The 20,894-nt window shown below is 39.0% G+C and overlaps 1 protein-coding gene and 1 long non-coding RNA gene across 3 annotated transcripts; both read right to left on the minus strand.

Moving 5' to 3' along the window:
• Positions 1-9,457: 9,457 nt before the first annotated feature.
• On the minus strand, positions 9,458-10,073 carry LOC139196863 (uncharacterized). The gene is made up of 2 exons (XR_011581856.1): positions 9,871-10,073; positions 9,458-9,686 (listed from the first exon to the last, which is right to left on the minus strand). It is a non-coding gene; the product is annotated as an uncharacterized lncRNA (long non-coding RNA).
• A 455-nt stretch (positions 10,074-10,528) lies between these two features.
• On the minus strand, positions 10,529-20,575 carry LOC103422932 (14-3-3-like protein G-BOX factor 14 kappa). Of its 2 annotated transcripts, none has more exons than XM_008360996.4 (4): positions 19,816-20,575; positions 19,414-19,536; positions 11,858-11,974; positions 10,529-10,727 (listed from the first exon to the last, which is right to left on the minus strand). In XM_008360996.4, the coding sequence occupies exons 1-4, from the start codon at positions 20,314-20,316 to the stop codon at positions 10,707-10,709; spliced, it is 762 nt and encodes a 253-aa protein (XP_008359218.1). In that variant the 5' UTR covers positions 20,317-20,575; the 3' UTR covers positions 10,529-10,706. The 2 variants fall into 2 exon arrangements, with proteins under 2 accessions (XP_008359218.1, XP_008359217.1); XM_008360995.4 differs by having other exon boundaries at positions 10,529-10,730.
• Positions 20,576-20,894: the final 319 nt, after the last annotated feature.

Genomic DNA, 20,894 nt, shown 5'->3' on the forward strand with positions numbered 1-20,894 from the left:
TTTATGTAGGAAATGAGCATGTGCGTATAGGGTAAACGAGAAATGGGGGAGTGAGGGGAGTGGATCCGTAAATTAGTGATATTCCTCTTTACTTAGAAGTGAAATGTTTTAGGTTTACTAAATTTGAACCACTTTTTTGTTAGCTCATTATGAGGCTTAACTCACTCTCTTATCCCTTCAGTGTAGATTATATCATTTGTTAAAAAAAAATGTAAGACATGGTAAAAACAAAATTCATACTAGACTTTTATTGAGGCTGCCACTTAATACGGTATACTCATATTCATCTCTACTATTATGTCAAGTTTCATTATCTTTGATGGCGAGTTCAATATCACATTATTATGGCAGCCCAAATTCTCCATCCTTAGTGTTGTATTAAAAAAAAAAAAAAAAAAACTTTAATTGACGTTTTTGCATGGCTAATTATGTTTTACATCCTACATATGATCTGTCACAAAGTTTTATAGTTGTATAACCTTATGTCTTTCATCTATTTGATTGTATGATACACCACAATGTGCAATGTGAAATATATGATCTCTATCTATTTTGTGGAATCATAATTACATCATTATTAAATGATGACGTAACAAATCGTATGATCCAATTCTAGGCTTCATGTAAGCCACACTTCTAACAATGGGACCAAAATATATGATTGGGTATCGTTTTGTGAGAAAAAATAGGTTTTAATGATCAAACTTTCGAGCAGAACAAAAGTGATCAAACAATCACGCGGACAAAATGCATATAAATTGCTATGATTTCAAAAGCTCATAATACAACAATGTGAGAAAATTAAAATTTCATGGTAAAAAAAAACATAAAATGTGTTAAATACAGTTAATCATTTGTTGGTGGGTAATTAAATAACTTTCAAGAGAGGTTGACGAGGGATAATGATTAGGCTTGTGATAATGTATATATATATCTGTCATCACGAACTCAAGGCTTATAAGAGTCAACAACTCAAGAGGACTTCTAAAGAATTGCAAAATTAAGAGGATGATAATACATCCGACACTCGAGGCCAAATTTTAGTAAAAACTAGTGGCGACTTGGGATTCAAATTTTAATTGGATTGAATTAACATTACCAAATTAAGGAAAACAATTTATCAAATAAAAAATATTGGTAGAATTTAAGTAAAGAAAACAAAAGGAGAAAGTTTTCATCTTTCCAAAACAGCTCGGAAATTTGTTTCTTAAAAAAGAAAAAAAAAAACAAATGAACAAATACGTAGGAGACTCAACATCCATATCACATCGGCAAGAAGGAACGAGCTACTCTAGACATCAGTTTTGCATATTCTTTTGTGCACAGTTATATATGATTCATGAATATGGCTAAGGAGAGGATGATATATAGGTCGTTATTAGAAAATTCGATTGGATCTGCGGTGTAGAAGTCAAACTTGTGGTCAGAAGGAGGTTGAAATGTTTCTGTGAGTCTTACCAACTTTCAGAAGGAGTGGATAATCATGATTTGCCATCAATTATCTTTCTTTTAAAAAAGGAAAAAAAAAACTCGGTCGGGCTATAGCACGTCCAGCCCTTGGTCCGCCCATGGTAGAAGTAAATGAAAGTAATTGTATGGTATATATATATTGCACGTGATTTTATAGATAATTTTTTTAAAGTAACTGTATGGTATATTTCATGTGATTTTTGTAGAATTTTAGAGTTCAGCATAACAGGTCAAATACACGTAGGAATTGTTGGAGAAATGTGAGTAGTAGTTATATTTGTTGTCTAACAAGTTGTCATGAAAATGTGAAAGATAGATAAGCGAAGCATTTGTGACCAATCAACATTGTTCAAATTATCTAGTTAACTAACTTTTATTCTAGTGATATACGACCCATTAAGATATTTAAAATTATCCAATTAATTAGGTTTTAGTGTAATGAACGTTTCTTTCCGTTCCAAGTTGGAATTGGGATCAAAATAGTTTAAACCATCTAAAGCTTGTTGAATCGGCATATGACTGTAAAAAGGAATATGAATTTGGTGGAGGAATATTGGGATGAAAGACCATCCATCATTTCCTTTCTCTCGTTTTATTTATAATTTAATGTTATTTTTGAAAAATGAGCAAATAGTAAGAGATTAAATGGAAAGGTGAAGGGAGAAGTAGGAAGGGTTTGGTTAGAAATTTTTTTTATTGTAACGAGAACATGGATGATACATCACGTGTTTTTATACAAATTGTAGGAAATTATATTTTTAAATTATTAATTTCTTAGCACACATATTTCATTAGTATAATGACACATGACGTACTACCTCGTATTTCAATCACATTGAAAAATCCACGGAAGAATGACCGACGGACAATGGCTTTGTCATTTTCCATCATTGGAGAAGTCGCGTGCTCTCTGCATTCGCAGCAGAACCAAACGAGCCGTTTTTGGCTCTGAAATTGGTACCATCATGCTACTTTGACCTTTCTCGCTCTAATTGCATGCACATGCATGCCTTAATGTCAAAATACCCTCCATATAAATGCGATAATATTTAAATAAAAATATTATTCACACGTCCATTTGTATCTCTTACACATCCTTATTAATTTTGGTCGTTGATCTTTTTCAATCAATTCCTTTTAGAAGTGTGAAAAGTAAAAAATGTGTGTGTGGATACTAATATTTATCCAACTGGTATGAAGACAAATTAATAAACTTGTTCATTTAATGAGACATGGTGGTGCCGCCTCCTAAAACATAATGAGAATTTGAGAAAGATTACTACTTAGCTACTCAAGCATGAGTATAAATTTTTAAAAATTCTTCTTTTGGCTGATTCACAGAATTTTGTGGTGAATTGATAGAGTCGGTTACATTATAAATCATTCTGTAAATATCACATCTTCAAAAAATTAATTAAAACTAAAGTTTAGTCAGTCAACTATAGCAGTTTAACCAACATCTTGGGCTATGAAGGAGTTAACCACCCTGGGTTTATGTATCTTACCAAAAGATTCATAGCAAAGGAGATTTTTGATCTAATGCATTGAGTCAAGTACAATAAAGTGCCAATTTCACTAAGGTATGAAACTTTAGATTCCAAGACCTTCTTATCGTCGTCTATGCATCTAAAGTTTGAACTACCATGAGAGTATTCGAAGGCTTCACTTTATCCTTATTAAAGCGGCGCAACACTTTTTGCTCATGGTTCGTTTGGTGGACTAGTATACTAATCATGATGGAATTATCTTGTCTTACAAGTAATACAAAACCTATGATGATTTCATCTCCAAATTCTATTAGAAGTCTACTTTAAATTCACACAATCTCATTCCTAGTTAATAATTTTGTTCACAACATCTCTCAAATTCCTAAATGCTCCTTTACTTCTTTATGCTTCCCTTATCTCCAATTCTAACAATCATGTCAACCTCGTAAATAATTCTTCTATCACTTTGATTCTAAAATTAAAAATGTATACCTTGAATAATCTCTTTTAAATATTATTTAATGCATTAGTTATGAATTTTGTATGAGAAACAAATTCGAATAGCTTCGATCACGGGAGCTGCCCTCTCAATTAAAGAAATCGGGCTTTGCCCATGCTTATATTGGTAGAATCATACAATATATATAACACACTTGGTTGTTGGACTATGACTCTAAACCTGACTGAAGTTTGTTGGATACTTCAAAGACCAATCATTCAATTGTCCACCCTCATATTTTGTTGGAGTTGATTCAAATTTTCCAACTTAGTTGAGCTCCACCACTAACTGATAAAGCAGAAAACATTCAAATCTTTTAACTGGTATGTTCTCGAAATTGAATGGAAAAAAAATTAAAGCTAATCCCCTTCACTTAGGATACTCAAATCCTGCATTCGTAAAAAGCAGACTCGAAAAATAAGATCTAACCCTAAAAGAAACATGATCTTTGAATCTTTTTTCTCTTTTCTGGACTTTGGCAACACAAATTTCTAACCCTTTTCTCTTCTCTTAGAGATGCTCTCCTCCTTATTTGAGACTGTTTGCCTTTCCACCACCTCATTTGTATTGGGGTTAGCTCCCAAAAATTCTCCAACACCAAATTCGAACCACTTTTACTACTATGCATGTTCACAAATTTTAATTTATTGCAGCCTTACAATCACACTTTGTAAGAGCTATATTGTGAGATATTTTTTGGAGTCGCTTTAATACCGTAAGATAATGTTACTAGTCCACTCATATTATAACACATATAATTTTGATGATAATATATTATTTAAATATAAATTCGTCATTTGTTCATATTGTAATACGTGAATTAATAACACTATATAACGTTGTTACCTTCGCATGTAAATATATTATTTTTTGTACCTTTCATGCCTCGTGCATTCCACAACACCCACACTACCAAACAGCCAAGCTTTGAAGTCGACTGGAGATGCATGAAAATGTAGATGGTGGTGGTCCAAACATCCCCACAACCTTTTTTATGTTTAGGGTTTTTGTCAAGTGTTTGAGATTCGAGAGCAGAGTCGTCTCTCTCTCTCTCTCTCATCAAACGCCGAGCCCAAGCAGCATCAAAAGCATCCAGAGCAACAGTCAAGCTCTGTGTGTGTGAGAGAGAGAGAGAGCAAATGAATATTCAATAAAAATAAAACGTCTCTGATCTGTAACGGACCTGCTTTTGTTTTCGTTTGTGATTTGTCCCCTTTCCCTTCCACTTGCAATTTATTTAGAGTCCATCGAGCTTATCGAGTTTGTAGAGAAATTTTCATGTATACATGAAACACCTGATATTACGTCGGTGTGCGTTAAGATTGATATATTTTATTAAATTTTAATAGAATGATTACACTATGTGACCGTGTTTTTGTATATAAAAAAATTTATCGAGTTTGAGATCGATGCGTTAGTCATCCAAGTCGAGTGTTCACGTGTTTGATTATAAATAGATTACGAAAAATTAAAAATATCAGGCATGCAGAATTGCCGTCTTTTTTTCTTGTTATGTTCAATAATACAAAATTGTTAAGATAGTTGGATCTCAACCACAAGGAAACTGGTATATAACGACGTCTTTTAAAGTAAGGGGAAACAGTTTTTTAGGACTTAAAGTTGCAGTTTGATGGTGTCACAAAGCCAAGAAAAGGTGACGAATACCTCCACTAAGATAGAACAGGCTAGTACCGTGGCCATTTGGTGTAGTGATAGTTAGGGTTAGTTTGGTATTGTTGTGTTTTAAAAAAAAAAAAAACTGTTTTTGTTGTGCTGTGAGAATAAATAGCTGTAAAATAAAGCATTTATGTGTTTGGTAAACTTTTTTTGTAAAAATGCTTTTAAGTGTAAGAGTATTTGGTAAATTTTTATATAAAGCTACTATGACTATGTCAAATGACAAAAATGAGTATGATATTAAATGTAAAATAAGAATAATTTTATTTAAATTTGAAAAAAAATAAAGAATAATAATTTTATTTATTATTTTATTTATTAATACTCTCTCTAGAGTCTTCCCCCTTTATTTTCTCCATCTGCATCGACTAGACTTTTTCAAAAACCAAAAAAATCTCTAGAAGTTCCCCCACTACCCCAATTTTCTCACTTTTTATTTTTTCTGCTCCGTCTTCTTCTTTTTTTTTTTTTATCTCCATAGATTCCGAAGGCGCCAACGCTGTGACTATGCCATCTTTTAATAGGTTGTTCCTGAATCTCTCTCACATGTCTCACTGCATTTTTCTTCCTCATTTTCTCCATCTAGGCAATCTGGGCTTTCCTAATTTGCAAAAATACGAAGATCAGTCTCCTGTAAGCGGTGCAATCTGGGAAATCTGGGCAATTCCGCGATGCCAAAACCGAATCTAAATTCAAGTTTGGTTATCGCCGGAAAAGATGGTGGTGTTTCTCGACGCGATTTTGTCGGCGTGGGAGTTAGAGAGGACGAACGAGAGATGGGTGAAAGGACAGAGACAGAAACGATGTCGTAAGGTATGGACTCCAAGGTCAATAACGGTGATTGTTGAAGCTGGGAGTGAACGGCGTTGTGGCGGAGTCGACGAGGATGATCTCCCAATTGAAGTAGACGACGTCTTCCTGTTGGTATTATGTGTACTTTATTTAATTGTTTAAGGCCATTTTGGGTATTTGAAAGTTTCATTAAAGGACTTAGCGCCTCTTGCAAATTAGGTTTGAGCAGAAGCTGTGGAAGCAAAAAAAGCCTGTTTTTCAAAGCTAGCTTTTGCTGCTTCTGTTTTTTGACTTTTTTCACCCAAAACTGTGGAAAAAAACTAAAGTTAAAAGTTTACCAAACACAAAAAAGCTCCCAACTTTTTTTTATACCCATTTTTTTCAAAAGCACCTCAGTACCAAACCAGAACTTAGAGAGGTGTAGTCAAATTCAGATTTGAGAAGAATTTAAAAGATTTTAAAATCCTAGTGTAGTCAACCCAAGGATTAAAATATCGATAATATCGGCGAAATATCGCCGATATTATCGTTTTTCAGAGACACCGATATTTTCCCACGTATCCCCCTGATTATCGTCAAAATATCGCGATATTATCGATAATATCGATAATATCGTGATATATTCGATATTATCGAAACAATCGTCGTGGCTCCGTCGTCGGAAAGGCAGCCGAGGCTGCGTCGTCGCAGCTGCCCATATCTCTCTCTGCAATCCAAGCTCAGACCCAAGATCTGCGTCTCCGTCGTCGAAAATGAAAAATCCATTTTCTCCGGATCCCAAAACCCGCTCGGGTTTGAATCAAACTGTTTGATGGATTCCCTTGCCTGATGGTGGTCGCCGGGAGGTGAGAAAGGGATGAGGAACGACAACATGGGTTTTGATAGACTCACCCACTACACTCGATCCTCCTGAGCCCAACTTCATAGATGATGATCAGTTGGGTGGGTGGGTGGGGTGGTTTCTCAGGTGGGGGTGCCGAGATCTAGGGGAAGGGAGAGATAACGGAGGAGGGCGGAGGGGGTCGGACAAGTGGAGAGTGAGCACTCGATCCTCCTGAGCCCAGCGTCATAGATGATGATCAGTTGGGTGGGTAGGTGGGGGTGTTTTCTCAGGTGGGGGTGCCGAGATCTAGCGGAATGGAGGGATAACGGAGGAGGGCGGAGGGGGTCGGACAGGCGGAGAGTGAGGAATTTGAGAGAATATGGATGGAGAAAGAGAGAGAGAGGCGACTAAAAGGCAAAGTGGGAATAAAAAGGAAAGAGTCTGAGGGCAATAGGGATTTTGATAGGTTCTGAAGAAAGATGATGGGTTGGGATTTTTTGCATTTTTGGGAATTAAGTGGGACTCTTTCTTTGCAATTTTCTTAATGCCCATTTTGCATTTTGAAAATAAAATCTTGTTTTCTATCACAATTTTACATAATTTAAGAGCATCTTCAATATAAATTTTAAATAAAATCCCCACAAACATATAATTCTTAAATAAAAAAAATAAAAAAATAAGGGTAATAAGTCACTCATGTATCTTACCATGCAATGTATAAAGTGTAAAATATTGTACTAATTCATTATATATAAATGATTATGGTGTGTTTAAACTTCTTTCATTAATTACTACATATTTTCTACACTCACAATGTTTGCCAGCTCGCTATATAATCAACTTAAATCAGTTATATCTATCATGCAATGCATTTCCTTCAAATTTTTTGTGATAAACTAATAGATAATTGACTAAATAAACATCCTACAAAGTTTCAATAAAAATTTCCAAGTTTTTCTTACAATTTCCGTGGTTTCCATGTAATTTTTATCGATATCGATATTATCCCGATATTTCTATCGATATTTCCGTGTTTTCGGACTACCGATATTTCCGATATTACCGATATTTTCTTCCTTGAGTCAACCAAAGGATTTTAAAGGATTTTTAGAATCCATGCAAATCTGGGTGTAGTCAATTCAATTTAGATTTTAATAGTAATTTTTAAAGTCCATCCAAATCTAGGGTATTGAAAAATTAAAGATTTTGTAGGATTTCATTAAGTTGTGGATTTTGTGGGATTTGAGAGCAAGACGTATATATAACTAAGACCAAATAGAATCCTACCTCACACCTTAGGATTTCAAATCCAAGAACCTCTCCCTCTTCCTCTCACACTTTATCTTCTTCCTTCATCTCTACAATTTTTTCTTTATCTCTGCAATTTTTCTATTTCATCTTTGCAATTTTTCTACAATTCTTTTTGCAATTTTTTGCAATTTTTTCTTCATGGCAGAGAAGGGGAATTGAAATTAGATTGTGAAGGAAGAGGAGTATGTCGCACCCCGGCCCAGGCCCCACCACATCCCTGGCTTAACTCCACCGTAGCACGATATTGTCCGCTTTGGACCCTGACCACGCCCTCACGGTTTTGTTTCTAGGAACTTATACAATAACTTCTCAGTGGGTCACCCATCATGGAATTGCTCTCGCGCAAACTCGCTTAACTTTGGAGTTCTAATGAAACCTAAAGCCAATAAGCTTCCAAAAGGCCTTGTGCTAGGTAGAGATGAGAATATACATATAAGGCTTACATGATCCACTCCCCTGGCCGATGTGAGATGTTACAAGTAAGAGAGAGTCGTGGAAAATAAGATTAGAGGAATATTGACAAAAAAAAAAGGATTGGAGGAGAGGTTAGCTGGGAGAGATCTTTCAGTGTGACCGTTACATGGGGTGGTACACCACGTGTCACTATACAAATGGTAGGATATGTGTGTTGAAAAGTTAATAACTTAAAAAGTAAAATTTCCCACCACTCCTATTAAAACATGTGGTATACCACTTGTGTCCCCATCACAACTAAAAATTTCTTTAGCTGGAACAGAAAAGAGAGAAGAATAAAGTAGGGAGGAAATAGGATTGGAAAGGGGTGCAACTGGAGACTTTTGATTAGTTGGGTTTATGTGATAATCTTGACTTTTTATTTCAGCTTCATTTTAGTGGATTTATGATCTAGATACATTTATTACCATTTGATTTATTTAATAGTCAAGATTCAATGCTGTTAATTCTATCAAAATCTGCAGAAATCTGTTATATGAATCTTCTCAAATCTGCAGAAATTTGTAGAAGTCTCGTAATCCTATGAAATTCATCATTTAACAAAATCTATTAAAATCCTTTCAAAATTCCAAAGTTGACTTAGTCTCCACTTAGTGGGATTCTTGAGTTTAGAAATTTCATCCCCAATACTTGTTGAATGAAAAAGTAAAGAAGACTCTCTCATATATTTATGCAGACGTTTTTGTTTTTTTTTTTTGTTTTTTGAGTATATGTTACCGCACCACTTAGTACTACGGTCTAATGATATTCTTCTGCAAGGTCTTAGATTTGAATCTCATAAATTACAAATTTGACATCAAATTATTATGATAGACCTATTGTGTGACTTACCTCAAATCTCTTATCTCATTTTTTTTTATTTTTTTTGGTCAAGGGTAACTACTTTACCAACAAAGCAAGATTACAAAGGCCCAAAAACAAAAATAAGCACAAAACAAAAGAAAGACCTTCCATATAAGTAGAAGTTTGGGCCCAAAACAGAAATTGGAACTCATAACAGGAAAAGTAGACGACAAAGAAATCCTAGCAACTTCTTCAATATTCTTGCAACCGCCGCCAGAAACCGGTGAATCAAAGAGGAGACCAAAGCCTCGATAGAGATATGTAGAAGATGGTATTGTAGCATCCTACCAGAACTAGCAACAGACGTCACCTTCAAGCTATCAAAGGATGAGTCAAACATAAAAAAATTAAAAATTAAAAAAAAAAGACATGTTGCCGTGAATTTGAATGATTGAATATGCGATCCTAAATTACAGTCTAACAATTCCTACAAAGATTCATCATGTTTGAGCAGCTTACAATTCCACAAAGATTCATCATTCATGAGAAGATACCTTGGTAATTGCAAATCACAGATTTTTTGAGGTACACGGTACACCGGAACATAGTTAAATTTCCGACAACTTAGCAAGAAAGTATTCGGGCCGCGTATAGATCACCGGACACAAGGGGATGGGACCGGAAGGTGTTTTGTGCACGAACTTGGGCAGCATCACGGCCGGGAATTCCACACCCAGGAGTTTCTCCTACTTTGCCTAAGATAAATATTAAGATTGTTTATAACGATATATAGAGGGTAGAATTTTAGGCTAACCCACGTGTTGGTCATTATAAATTAGTGTCTCGAACTAGGGAGATCCAAACTAAGACCTCCCACACAAACTTGAACCGTAATACCAAGCGGCAAGTAGATATTGTTGAAATGAAATGATTAGCAACAAATAATGAGATGACTAAACTCTCCTCGGCACACAAACCCATTTCTTAAATGAAAATCATCCTAAATTGAATCAAACAAGCAGCTTCATCAGGTTCATGAGAAGCATTTTCAGGCTCCACGAAAAAAATACTTGGTTGACACGACTTTACACCTTCAAAATGAGGCAACTAAGGTACTAGGAATCATAAAAAGTGACAGATTTCAAAGGACCATATACAAAAAATCGGAGCACAAAAATACCAGGAATCATTAATCAAGCCAAAAAAAAAAGGTACTAGGAATCATCATATACTACTCGCATTACCAAGCCAAACAAATTAGAAGGAAACAGGTCAACATGAGCATATGGTATGCACATAAGGACATCAATGTAAATAGAGTTGTCTGCAGATTACAGAATATTTATGACATTCAAGCCCACCTCCCTCAAGGAGCGTAACAATCCCGTGCTTAAGCCTCGTCCATCTGCTCCTGCTTGAATCCCAACAAAATTATATTTAGAAAGAAGAAAAACGGAACTATCAACATACACCAAGAATCAAATAAATATTCCAGGCTTAGAAAGCTAGAACGAAACCTTAATATCGTTGGGTTTGTACCACACCCGATTACTAAAATCGCAAACTAAAGGACAGCATGCTTGCATTGGAAGCAAACCTTTTTTTAGTTCTTATTTACATAGCGCATTAAAAACATTTACATGGTACTTTATGCATCAAGGACAGTGCAAATGGAGGCCCAAATGAGTTAGGGGTAATGATCGGAGATCAGGAAGTGCCAAAGAGCGACCACTTGCACTACCTAGGATCTATCTTTGCAAAAGAACGGAGAATTAGATGGAGCCCTCAACCATACAATACAAGCTGGATGGATGAAGTGGAAGAGTGCATCCGGCGTATTGTGTGACCGCCGTATACCATTGAAGCTCAAGGGAAAATTTTATAGGACGGCAATAAGGTCGGCGATGCTGTATGGCACGGAATGTTGGGCGATGAAGCATCAATACGGACATAAAATGGGTGTAGCGGAGATGAGGATGCTTCGTTAGATGTGTGGGCACACGAGAAAGGATAAGATTAGGAATGAGGATACAAGGTAAAGTATGAGTAGCCGAAATTGAAGGAAAGATGAGAGAAAATCGGTTACGGTGGTTTGGACATGTGCAAAGAAAGCCTACTGATGCTCCGGTTAGAAGATGCGACTACGGGACAGAGGTCAAGGCCGAAGGGGTAAAGGAAAACTTTGGAAGAGACTTTAAGAAAAAACTTAGTACTTGGATCTAACGGAGGACATAACACAGAACCGAGCGCAGTGGCGTTCTAGGATTCATATAGCCGACCCCACTTAGTGGGAAAAGGCTTTGTTGTTGTTGTTGCATCAAAATTCAAACCGTATATCATGATATTCTACATTTGATTTTGCGGTTTCAAGAGAGATGATGCTCTACCTTCTTTTTCTTAACAATTTTTCATTCAACAGTAAAGTTACAGGCCAAATTATAGCTTTTAAGTGCTACAGAAAAATAATGTTTGTTGTGCACATCCCCCTCTACACAAATCGTGCTGAAGTTACTTAATATTTTATCTAAAAGTAGCACTGACCTGCAAATCTGAAGTCCAAAGAGTGAGGTTGTCCCTCAGCAGTTGCATAATCAAAGTGCTATCCTTGTATGATTCCTCTCCCAGTGTATCAAGTTCAGCAATAGCTTCCTCAAAAGCCTGCATATAACAAAAGGTATTTTAAAAAATCTAGAGATTTTCACGTTATTCAGAGCTGATATGTTGAATCATCCTCCAGTATTACCAAAGTACAAATGACAAAACAAAGAACGAGGTGTAGCCTTCTCAGCGTAAATGCCAAAAATGCATTTTGGCTTTAGTTTATTATAAAGTACATCTTTACACTTTCCTGTAATTTTTAATTAATCTGTATTTTTCCATCTAACTATTAATTCGGCCATTACACATTCCTATAACTAGCATATGCAACCTAGTTGAGATGAATACAAGTAACTAAAAACAAATCAAAACTTTAAAACAATATTAGAGAGTTTAATAAACAAAATCTATGCTTGTTCATCATCCTAGTAAGCAGTTCATCATGCTGCCCAATCTGTGAGTGTATGGATCCCACATCTTGCGACTATGGGACAGAGGTTCAGGGCCGAAGGGGTAGAGGAAGACCTAGGAAAACTTTGGAAGAGACTCTAAGAAAAGACTTAGAGTACTTGGATCTAACGAAGGACATGACACAGGACCGAGCACAATGGCGTTCTAAGATTCATATAGCCGATCCCACTCAGTGACTTGGATTTTCCAAGTCTCCAATCGAGAAGTTTTCCTCACTCGGGAAATTAAGGGAACACTACCCCAACCTACATGCTCCACTCAGAAAGCTTCAACATACAAGCTTCAACAAAAGAAAATTCAAAGAACTTAGCGAAGAAGGATTTGGTGTATTTAACACAATACGTTGAAATGAAGGAAAACTTATTTATTGATATCCCCGATAAGCTACAAATGTGTACATATACATGAGTCAAAATAAACAAACAAGAGGGAGCCTTCACAAGGGTTGCTTAGGAGAAGTCTCAGCAGTCGGTAGAGCCCCAGAAAGAGAAGGCACCGGAGGGGGATCATTCGGAACCTCAGTACTGGACAGAACCCTAGAAGGAGGAGGCATCAGAGGTTGATTATTTGGAGCTTCATTACGCGGTACAGCCCCAGAAGACGAAGGCAATAAATGCCTTTGGAACAAACCCACAAATCTCTGATGATCAAGTAAAACCTGACCATCAGTTTCCTTCATCTGGTCAAGCTTCCTCTTCATGTTTGTAGCATAGTCATGTGCGAGCCGGTGCAACTGTTTATTCTCATGCTTGAGCCCTCTAATCTCCTGTTTGAGACTCATCACCTCAGCCGCCAATGATTCAACTTGGCGGGTTCGAGCAAATAGGCGTTGGGCCATATTAGACACAGAACCTGCACACTGAACACTGAGAGCCAGCGAATCCTTAACAGCTAACTCATCAGACCGTTTGGAAAGTAGTCTGTTATCTTTGGGAGTGAGAAGGTTCCTGGCCACCACCGCAGCAGTCATATCATTCTTCATCACGGAATCCCCAACGGTAAGAGGACCAGTAGGGGAGACGAAGGATGGGCGCCATATGTTGTCTGGAGAAGGCGGGGCTGCCTCTTCAACAAGGTTCAAGTCAAAACGACGGTCGGAGGGGCCAGACATTTTCAAAGGTGTTGATGAGAGAAGAGGTTGGACAAATCAAGATCTTAGAAGTGCAAGAATGGAGCTTCTACTGGTGGAGATTCAAGTGTGCTTTGGAACTTAATGTCAGCCCCTATAAAAATCTGCACTCGACGGATCTTCAGAAATCGAAGAGGCGCCTGCTCAGAAATCGAAGAGGCGTTTGCTTTCTCAAAAGCTGGGCTGCTTAGAGACCACGAGGGTTGATCTCAGAAATCGAAGAGGCGTTTGCTTTCTCAAAAGTTAGGCTGCTCAAAGACCACGAAGGCCGATCTCAGAAATCGAAGAGGCGCTCGCTTTCTCAAAAGCTGGGCTCCTCAGAGACCACGAGGGCCGATCTCAGAAATCGAAGAGGCACCTACTTTTCCAGCCTTGTCAGCACCTGTCACACGCACACTCAGCTTTGCGGAAATTATGGGCATTCTGTCGAAGACTTCTGAGGAAGTAGAAAACACATGAATCTTACTGTTCAATCACCCACTTCCCACACGCAACACTAGCTCATGGGTACCACAGATAACTTTGCCAAAGTTCTCTGCCAAAATTGAGCACGTAAAGCTTGCAGCTCCCACTACATCGCTCTGACCAAGAAAGGTAAAAGAATAGCAAAGAAACAGCACTAACAAAGTTTAGACCCATAAATTTTGAAGGTCTAGCTACCATATTATTACCCACAAGGGTAAAGGAACAGTACCACTGCTGGATAATTGGAAAGTCCCTGTGTGTCAACCTCTGTGCTTCGTGGCAAGGTAGACTAGTAAACATGCCCAACCTTTACTCACACTCGAGAAAACACTACCAATAAGATTGCTTGCTCCAAAATCGAAGAGGCACCGTCCTCCGAATCTCGAGAGCCAGACTCCCAACATGACTACTTTCTCAAAAATCGAAGAAAGGGTAAAGGAATAGTACCATTGCTGGATAATTGGAAAATCCCTGTGTGTCAACCTCTGTGCTTCGTGGCAAGGTAGACTAGCAAACATGCCCAACCTTTACTCACATTCGAGAAAACACTCCCAACAAGATTGCTTGCTCCAAAATCGAAGAGGCACCGCCCTCCGAATCTCGAGAGCCAGACTCCCAACATGATTACTTTCTCAAAAATCGAAGTGACACTACTCCCCGAATCTCGAGAGCCAGACCCCCATCATGATTGCTTTCTTAAAAATCGAAGATGCATCGTTCTCCGAATCAATCGAAGAGACGCTCGCTTTCTCAAAAGCTGGGCTGCTCAGAGACCACGAGGGCCGATCTCAGAAATCGAAGAGGCACCTACTTTTCTAGCCTTGTCAGCACCTGTCACACGCACACTCAGCTTTGCGGAAATTATGGGCATTCTGTCGAAGACTTCTCGAGAGCACAGACCACTTTTTCAAAGTGCTCTGACAGAGTTAAAACATGTGAAGCTGGCAGCTCCCACTACCGTGCTATGACCAAGCAGGGTAAAGGAATAGCATTACTACTTGTTGTTAGGGAGACTCCTATATATGTCGACCTCCATCCCCAACGGACAGGCAGACCTGCAAAAATGTTCAACCCTTCCTCATATTTGAGAGGGCACTCCCAACGAAGCCTTTCGAAATATTCAGCTTTCTTTCCCCCCGATAATACCTTTGCAAACAAGCTATACTAGAGCAAGAATATCTCATATCATCAGGGTTAAAAGCAAGAGTATCCCATATCATGCTTTTTCCCTGTCTTTTCCTTTGGCCTTGTTGTTACCTGCAAGACAAGGAGAAAGAGAGCAATCAGTCAGCACTTGGAATCAAGCTTCCAGCCAGGAACTGACTGCCTGGAACCCCTTACCTGATTACTTACCTGGCATTGCTCTCGAGTACTCATCTTCAACATCTTATGTTTCCAGGGAAGATACCGCATCTGCTTGAGGAACAGATAGGGCAAGTGCGAAGGATACAAGGAAGCATGTGGAGACAAGCGTAACAGCACACGTGCCGATACATCCATTACTCTGTCAAAAGCAAAAGTATCCCATATCAGCAGGGTCGAACGTACTCTAGATTTGATGGACTTGTTTTGACCCTCAAATTCTTCAGTCGGCTCTGGAGGAAACCAGAAAACCCTCCAGCTCAGTTCAAGAATAAGCCTGTGGAAAGTTACTTCTTCAAAAGCAAAAGTATCCCATATCATCTCTTCTCATCTTTCTTCTCTTTATCCTTCATGCTGCTGCAAGATGGGGAGAAGGTGAATAATCAGCCGGAGCTCTGATTGCTTACCTTGTCTGTCACCTCTTTCAGCAGATCCCCTAGCTCGGTGACTTGGGAGACTCCTACTACATGGTTTGTATCGCGCTTGACCAAGCCTGAAACTACAAGTAAGCTTCAAGTGAAATTGATACATTACCTTGTGCATCTCCACCAGTTAAAGATACCACCCCTGGATGGAGGAAGAGTACTTCCAGAGAAGATGCCACATCTACCTATGAGACAGATAAGGCAAGTCAAGACGATACCACACTCCGATACTTAGAAGTTTCGTGATTACGAGATCATTCTCGCACAATATTTCCTAATGTCATTTGTACTAAATCATTCACTTGTACTCACTAAAGGAGAGCTTGAACCTATGTACTTGTGTAAACCCTTCACAATTAATGAGAACTCTTCTATTCCGTGGACGTAGCCAATCTGGGTGAACCACGTACATCTTGTGTTTGCTTTCCTATCTCTATTCATTTATATACTTATCCACACTAATGACCGGAGCAATCTAGCGAAGATCACAAAAAGCGACCGTTTTTGCTGCCTAGGATCTATCTTGCAAGAGAACGGAGAATTAGATGGAGATCTCAACCATAGAATACGACCTGGACGGATGAAGTGTAAGAGTGCATCCGGCGTGTTATGTGACCGTCGTAGGCCACTGAAGCTCAAGGGAAAATTTTATAGGACGACAATAAGGCCAACGATGTTGTATGGCACAGAATGTTGGACGGTGAAGCATCAACAAGTACACAAAATGGGTGTAGCGGAGATGAGGATGCTTCGTGGGATGTGTGGGCACACGAGAAAGGATAAGATTGGGCATGAGGATATCCGAGGTAAAGTAGGAGTAGCCGAAACTGAAGGAAAGATGAGAGAAAATCGGTTCCGGTGATTTGGACATGGGCAAAGAAGGCCGACTGACGCTCCGGTTCGAAGATGTGACTACGGGACAGAGGTTCAGGGCCGAAGGGGTAGAGGAAGACCTAGGAAAACTTTAGAAGAGACTCTAAGAAAAGACTTAGAGTACTTGGATCGAACGGAGGACATGACACAAAACCGAGCGCAATGGCGTTCTAGGATTCATATAGCCGACCCCACTTAGTGGGAAAAGGCTTTGTTGTTGTTGTTGTTGTATGCTTTCTCTAATGTTAATTGGGCTTGGTTGTCTCAGTTTGCAACTTCTGGTTTCTATGTTTTTTTTTATTCCAACCTGATTATCTGTAGTGCCAAAAAAGAGCCTACCGACTCTTGTTCAAGTGCACTACTCACTTCCAAACTTGTGCCGGGATTGTTTGGATTTCCACCCTTCTCATTAGCTCCAGTTTGACAATCTCAATGCAGCGAAGATGGTTCCAGGTCCTGTTTTCCAAACTCGGACCAAGCCCATTGAGCTTGATTATCACTTCATGTGAAAGCATGCACTCTGTGGCAGTCATTGGGTTGGGTTTGTTGCTCCGACCATTATAAGTTGGGGGGAATTATTGGGTAGCCTCAAGTTGTCTTTTAGTTGATGCCAAAATGTACTTGGCTTAGCTCTTGTACTTACCCTCTAAAGTTCTAAAACTATTAATTAGCACTTTGCCTCTTTCGCTTTCCTATAACTAGAATATACCTCAACTGAGAAGAAAGCCCCTCGCACTCACAGACATATGGATGCAGAATTCCAATTTCTAATGTCTTGGAACACTGCAGAGCATTGACCATATTAACATACTGTAAAGTCCATGCGATAATTTATGTTTTGCATGTATGTCACATAGAAGAGCACACATAGGGTATTGAGGAAAAGTGATATTGCTGCATAACTATTCTATTCCTAGTCAATTCAATCCATGTCTCCTGCTTTTGGTTTGTCTTGCTAACTGGTGCCACTCACTATGAAGCTTAGCTTCTTTCCTAGCTGGTTGGTCTCTTTATAGTTCCCCTAGTTAACATTTTCCCTTCTTCCCATGTATAGACACATAATTCCCAATCATCTATCTGAAAATGCAAGAAAAAGAAACCCAAGGGAAAAGGAGAAATTCTCTTGATGAATAAATTTAATCAGACACCCCTTGGAACAAGATAGTCAAAGTTCTTTCCTGCCACTAGCTCTACCAAAAACTACCATTAGCATATAGCATACAAAGACATACTTTTCATGTCTCCAAAGTAATAATCAAACTATGTTGAACGCAGCAATTACTGAAGATACTATAAAGAATAACAACCAAATCGTGGCCTGCCTTGATGCGCTAATGTCATACTGCTTCTCACAAGAAGTTGAGTTAATTTATACCAAATTATAAATGCTAATTTATAGTGCCTTACCCAAGCATGTGTGATGTAATGCAATATGTCTTTCCACCCAACACATGCCAGAATCCCCAAATACTGACGAGGACAAGGTCTTAAAAATCTTTTTATTTTGCCATTAAAATATTTATGACCTTGTCCCCAACGAAAATATCAAAGGTCCAAAACATGCAACTTTTATTGGAGACGTCGATTACAGATACCAGTATGAATTCAAGAGAAACAATGGAAATTGTTAGAACAAAATGGAAACTTTCAATGAAACTGTATGGACAAAAAAAATAGGAGGAACTAAATTGTGCAGTGAGTTCAAGTGAATACAATGGTGTGCGGACAAGTACACTCAGAAAATGTTTACCAGTTATTGAAATTTGATCAAATACACCACAATAACAATTTATAAGACTTATGTGGTAATATGCATGCGAATAGCAGTTTGTAAGTACAAAAGAATATGTGTCTAGATTAACAATCATTTATGTGTCGATTAAGCCACAAATTGGTCTGCTAGCCTAATTCTTTGACAACAAATACACTTAACATAAATGACACAAATGCGCATGAGCACAGTTGGGAGAGGTGTTCAAAGAGTAACTAAGTGGTGGGAGCGGTTCGAAACTCCTTCATTTCATTTGTACTGGTGTTTGTGCTTATTTCAAACTGATGCGTGATAAACTGGCGATATAGAGGAAGTTTGGGAGATTTTGGCGATAGGTTATTCATATTCAATTATATAAAATAAAAAAGAAAATATCATGGTGGTCTCCCAGCCCAAAAATAGCCAGAAAGAAAAAGGATAAAATAAAATAATTGATTGTTGCCAAAATATGGGGATGTGGAAAACAAAAAGATTGACAAGATTTTTGAAATTCAAGGGCATGGAGGAGGCCAGGCTGGAGCGTTATAAATCACTGCTAAAGATTTATCCAATCAAAAGAAACATCCTTCTCCTTTTTAAATAAAATGTAAATATTTGGCGGCTAAGATCCAAAATACGGAAAGAAGTAATGGTTTTACGATGATAATGCCTGGTGACCTCTGTCCAGAATAGCATACAGTTGTAGCACTCATGGAGCAAAATACAACTACTTCAACTGTTTCCTCAGACTAACTGAAAGACTTTTACTGTAAACAAAGCTATTTTAGCTTGCATCTTCCAATACTTATTCGAATCCATGCATACGAAGGTGCCTTAATTCCAAACAAACAAATAACTAGACAGGTAAAAGCAATCGACTTTTTTCACACGCATTCTCGAATTCAACATCCTCCAGTGTTTCCTCTTTCATCCACATATGATCAAGTATTACAAAATGAAAAACAAACAAAGAACTACAAGTTTTTAAATAAATAAAATGAAGAATTTCATAACCAGTCCAAACCTGTTTAGCCATGCTACAAGCTTTCTCCGAGGAGTTGAGGATCTCGTAGTAAAACACCGAAAAGTTGAGCGCCAGCCCCAACCTTATTGGATGCGTGGGCGCTAAATCACTCACCGCAATATCCTTAAATACAAAATTACGAATCAAATTGAATCAAATCGAATCTAATTAAGCAAAATTAAAATGAAAGGCTCCCGCTTTACGCAGGGTCTGGGAGAGGTGAATGTCGGCTAGCCTTACCCCCATTTATGAAGAGGCTGCTCCCAAGTCTCGAACCCGAGACCTACCGCTCATGCCCGAAGGCACTTGCCATCGCACCAAGTGCGACCTCTTTAAGCAAAATTAAAATGATAATTAACTGAATTTCGAAAACGTGAAAATGGAGAGAGATTAATCAAGTACCTGAGCAGCCTTGTATGCAACCATGGTGTCCTCGGCGGCGGTCTTCCTCTCGTCGCCATTTTTGAACTCGGCGAGGTATCGATGATAATCGCCCTTCATCTTCAAGTAGAAGACCTTGGACTCTCCGGTGGTCGCCGAAGGAACAAGGTGCGATTGCAGGAGCTTCAGGATTCCAGCGCAGATGGCGGAGAGCTCAGTCTCCACCTTGGATCTGTACTGCTTGACGAGCGCCACGTGCTCCTCGTTGCGACGGCCTTCCTCCTTCTGCTCGATGGACGAGATTATGCGCCAGGCGGCGCGGAGCGAGCCGATGACGTTCTTGTAGGCGACGCTGAGCAGATTGCGCTCCTCCACCGTCAGCTCGGTCCCGGCGGCGGTGGAGCCCACCACCAGCTTCTCCATGAAGCTCACCATCTCCTCGTAGCGCTCGGCCTGCTCGGCGAGCTTCGCCAGGTACACGTACTGTTCGCGGCTGAGGTTTTCTGGGACGGCGGAAGCCATTGGAGGAGCTGAGCAGCGAAAGAGTTGGAGAGAGGAGGAAGAGGTGAGTGCGACCGGAGAGCGAGACGGGTTGAGATTCGTTTGATTTTGAACAACTTGGTTTGAAAAGGATACGATTACTGCTGGGGCTTGGCCTACTACTGAGAGTATGAAATTGTTTGATACTCGCTAAGGGGATCGTTTGGGACATCAAACGTCGTCGTTTGGATGACGGGAGTAACGAGTAGCGTTGTCTTGGGCGTTGGAGGGGTTTGTGGTTGTCCGATTGGACCACAATTATGAGAACAGGATAGAACGTGGGAACAAATTTGGATCTCGAAAAAGGTCAAATTTCGGCGATGGCTGGCTTGGGCCAGGAGGCCAGGTCGTTGTATTTTCAATGGTCAGTTTCTACAGGCCCACAAAACGCCCAATGGACTTTGGTTACGGATTTCTGTTGTTTTCGTTTGGTTCTGATCCAACGTCAGTCCATATTCAGAGATGTAAAAATGTGGCAGTGTCACTAGGCCTGGCAAACGGATCGTGTCAGTCGTGTTCGTGTCGTTTTCGTGTAACACTTGTTATCTTAACGGGTCGTG

The sequence above is a fragment of the Malus domestica genome, chromosome 01 (assembly GCF_042453785.1).
Source record: "Malus domestica chromosome 01, GDT2T_hap1".
NCBI lineage: Eukaryota > Viridiplantae > Streptophyta > Magnoliopsida > Rosales > Rosaceae > Malus > Malus domestica.

Bases quoted from the DNA above. Each gene is read 5' to 3' on its own strand.
- LOC103422932 (XM_008360995.4), bottom strand. From the start codon at position 20,316: ATGGCTTCCGCCGTCCCAGAAAACCTCAGCCGCGAACAGTACGTGTAC. The intron at 11,975-19,413 runs GTTTGGACTGGT...TGTTATATGCAG, and splicing joins CTTGTAGCATGGCTAAACAG to GCTTTTGAGGAAGCTATTGC. The intron at 10,731-11,857 runs GTCAGTGCTACT...TTGGGATTCAAG, and splicing joins TTTGGACTTCAGATTTGCAG to CAGGAGCAGATGGACGAGGC.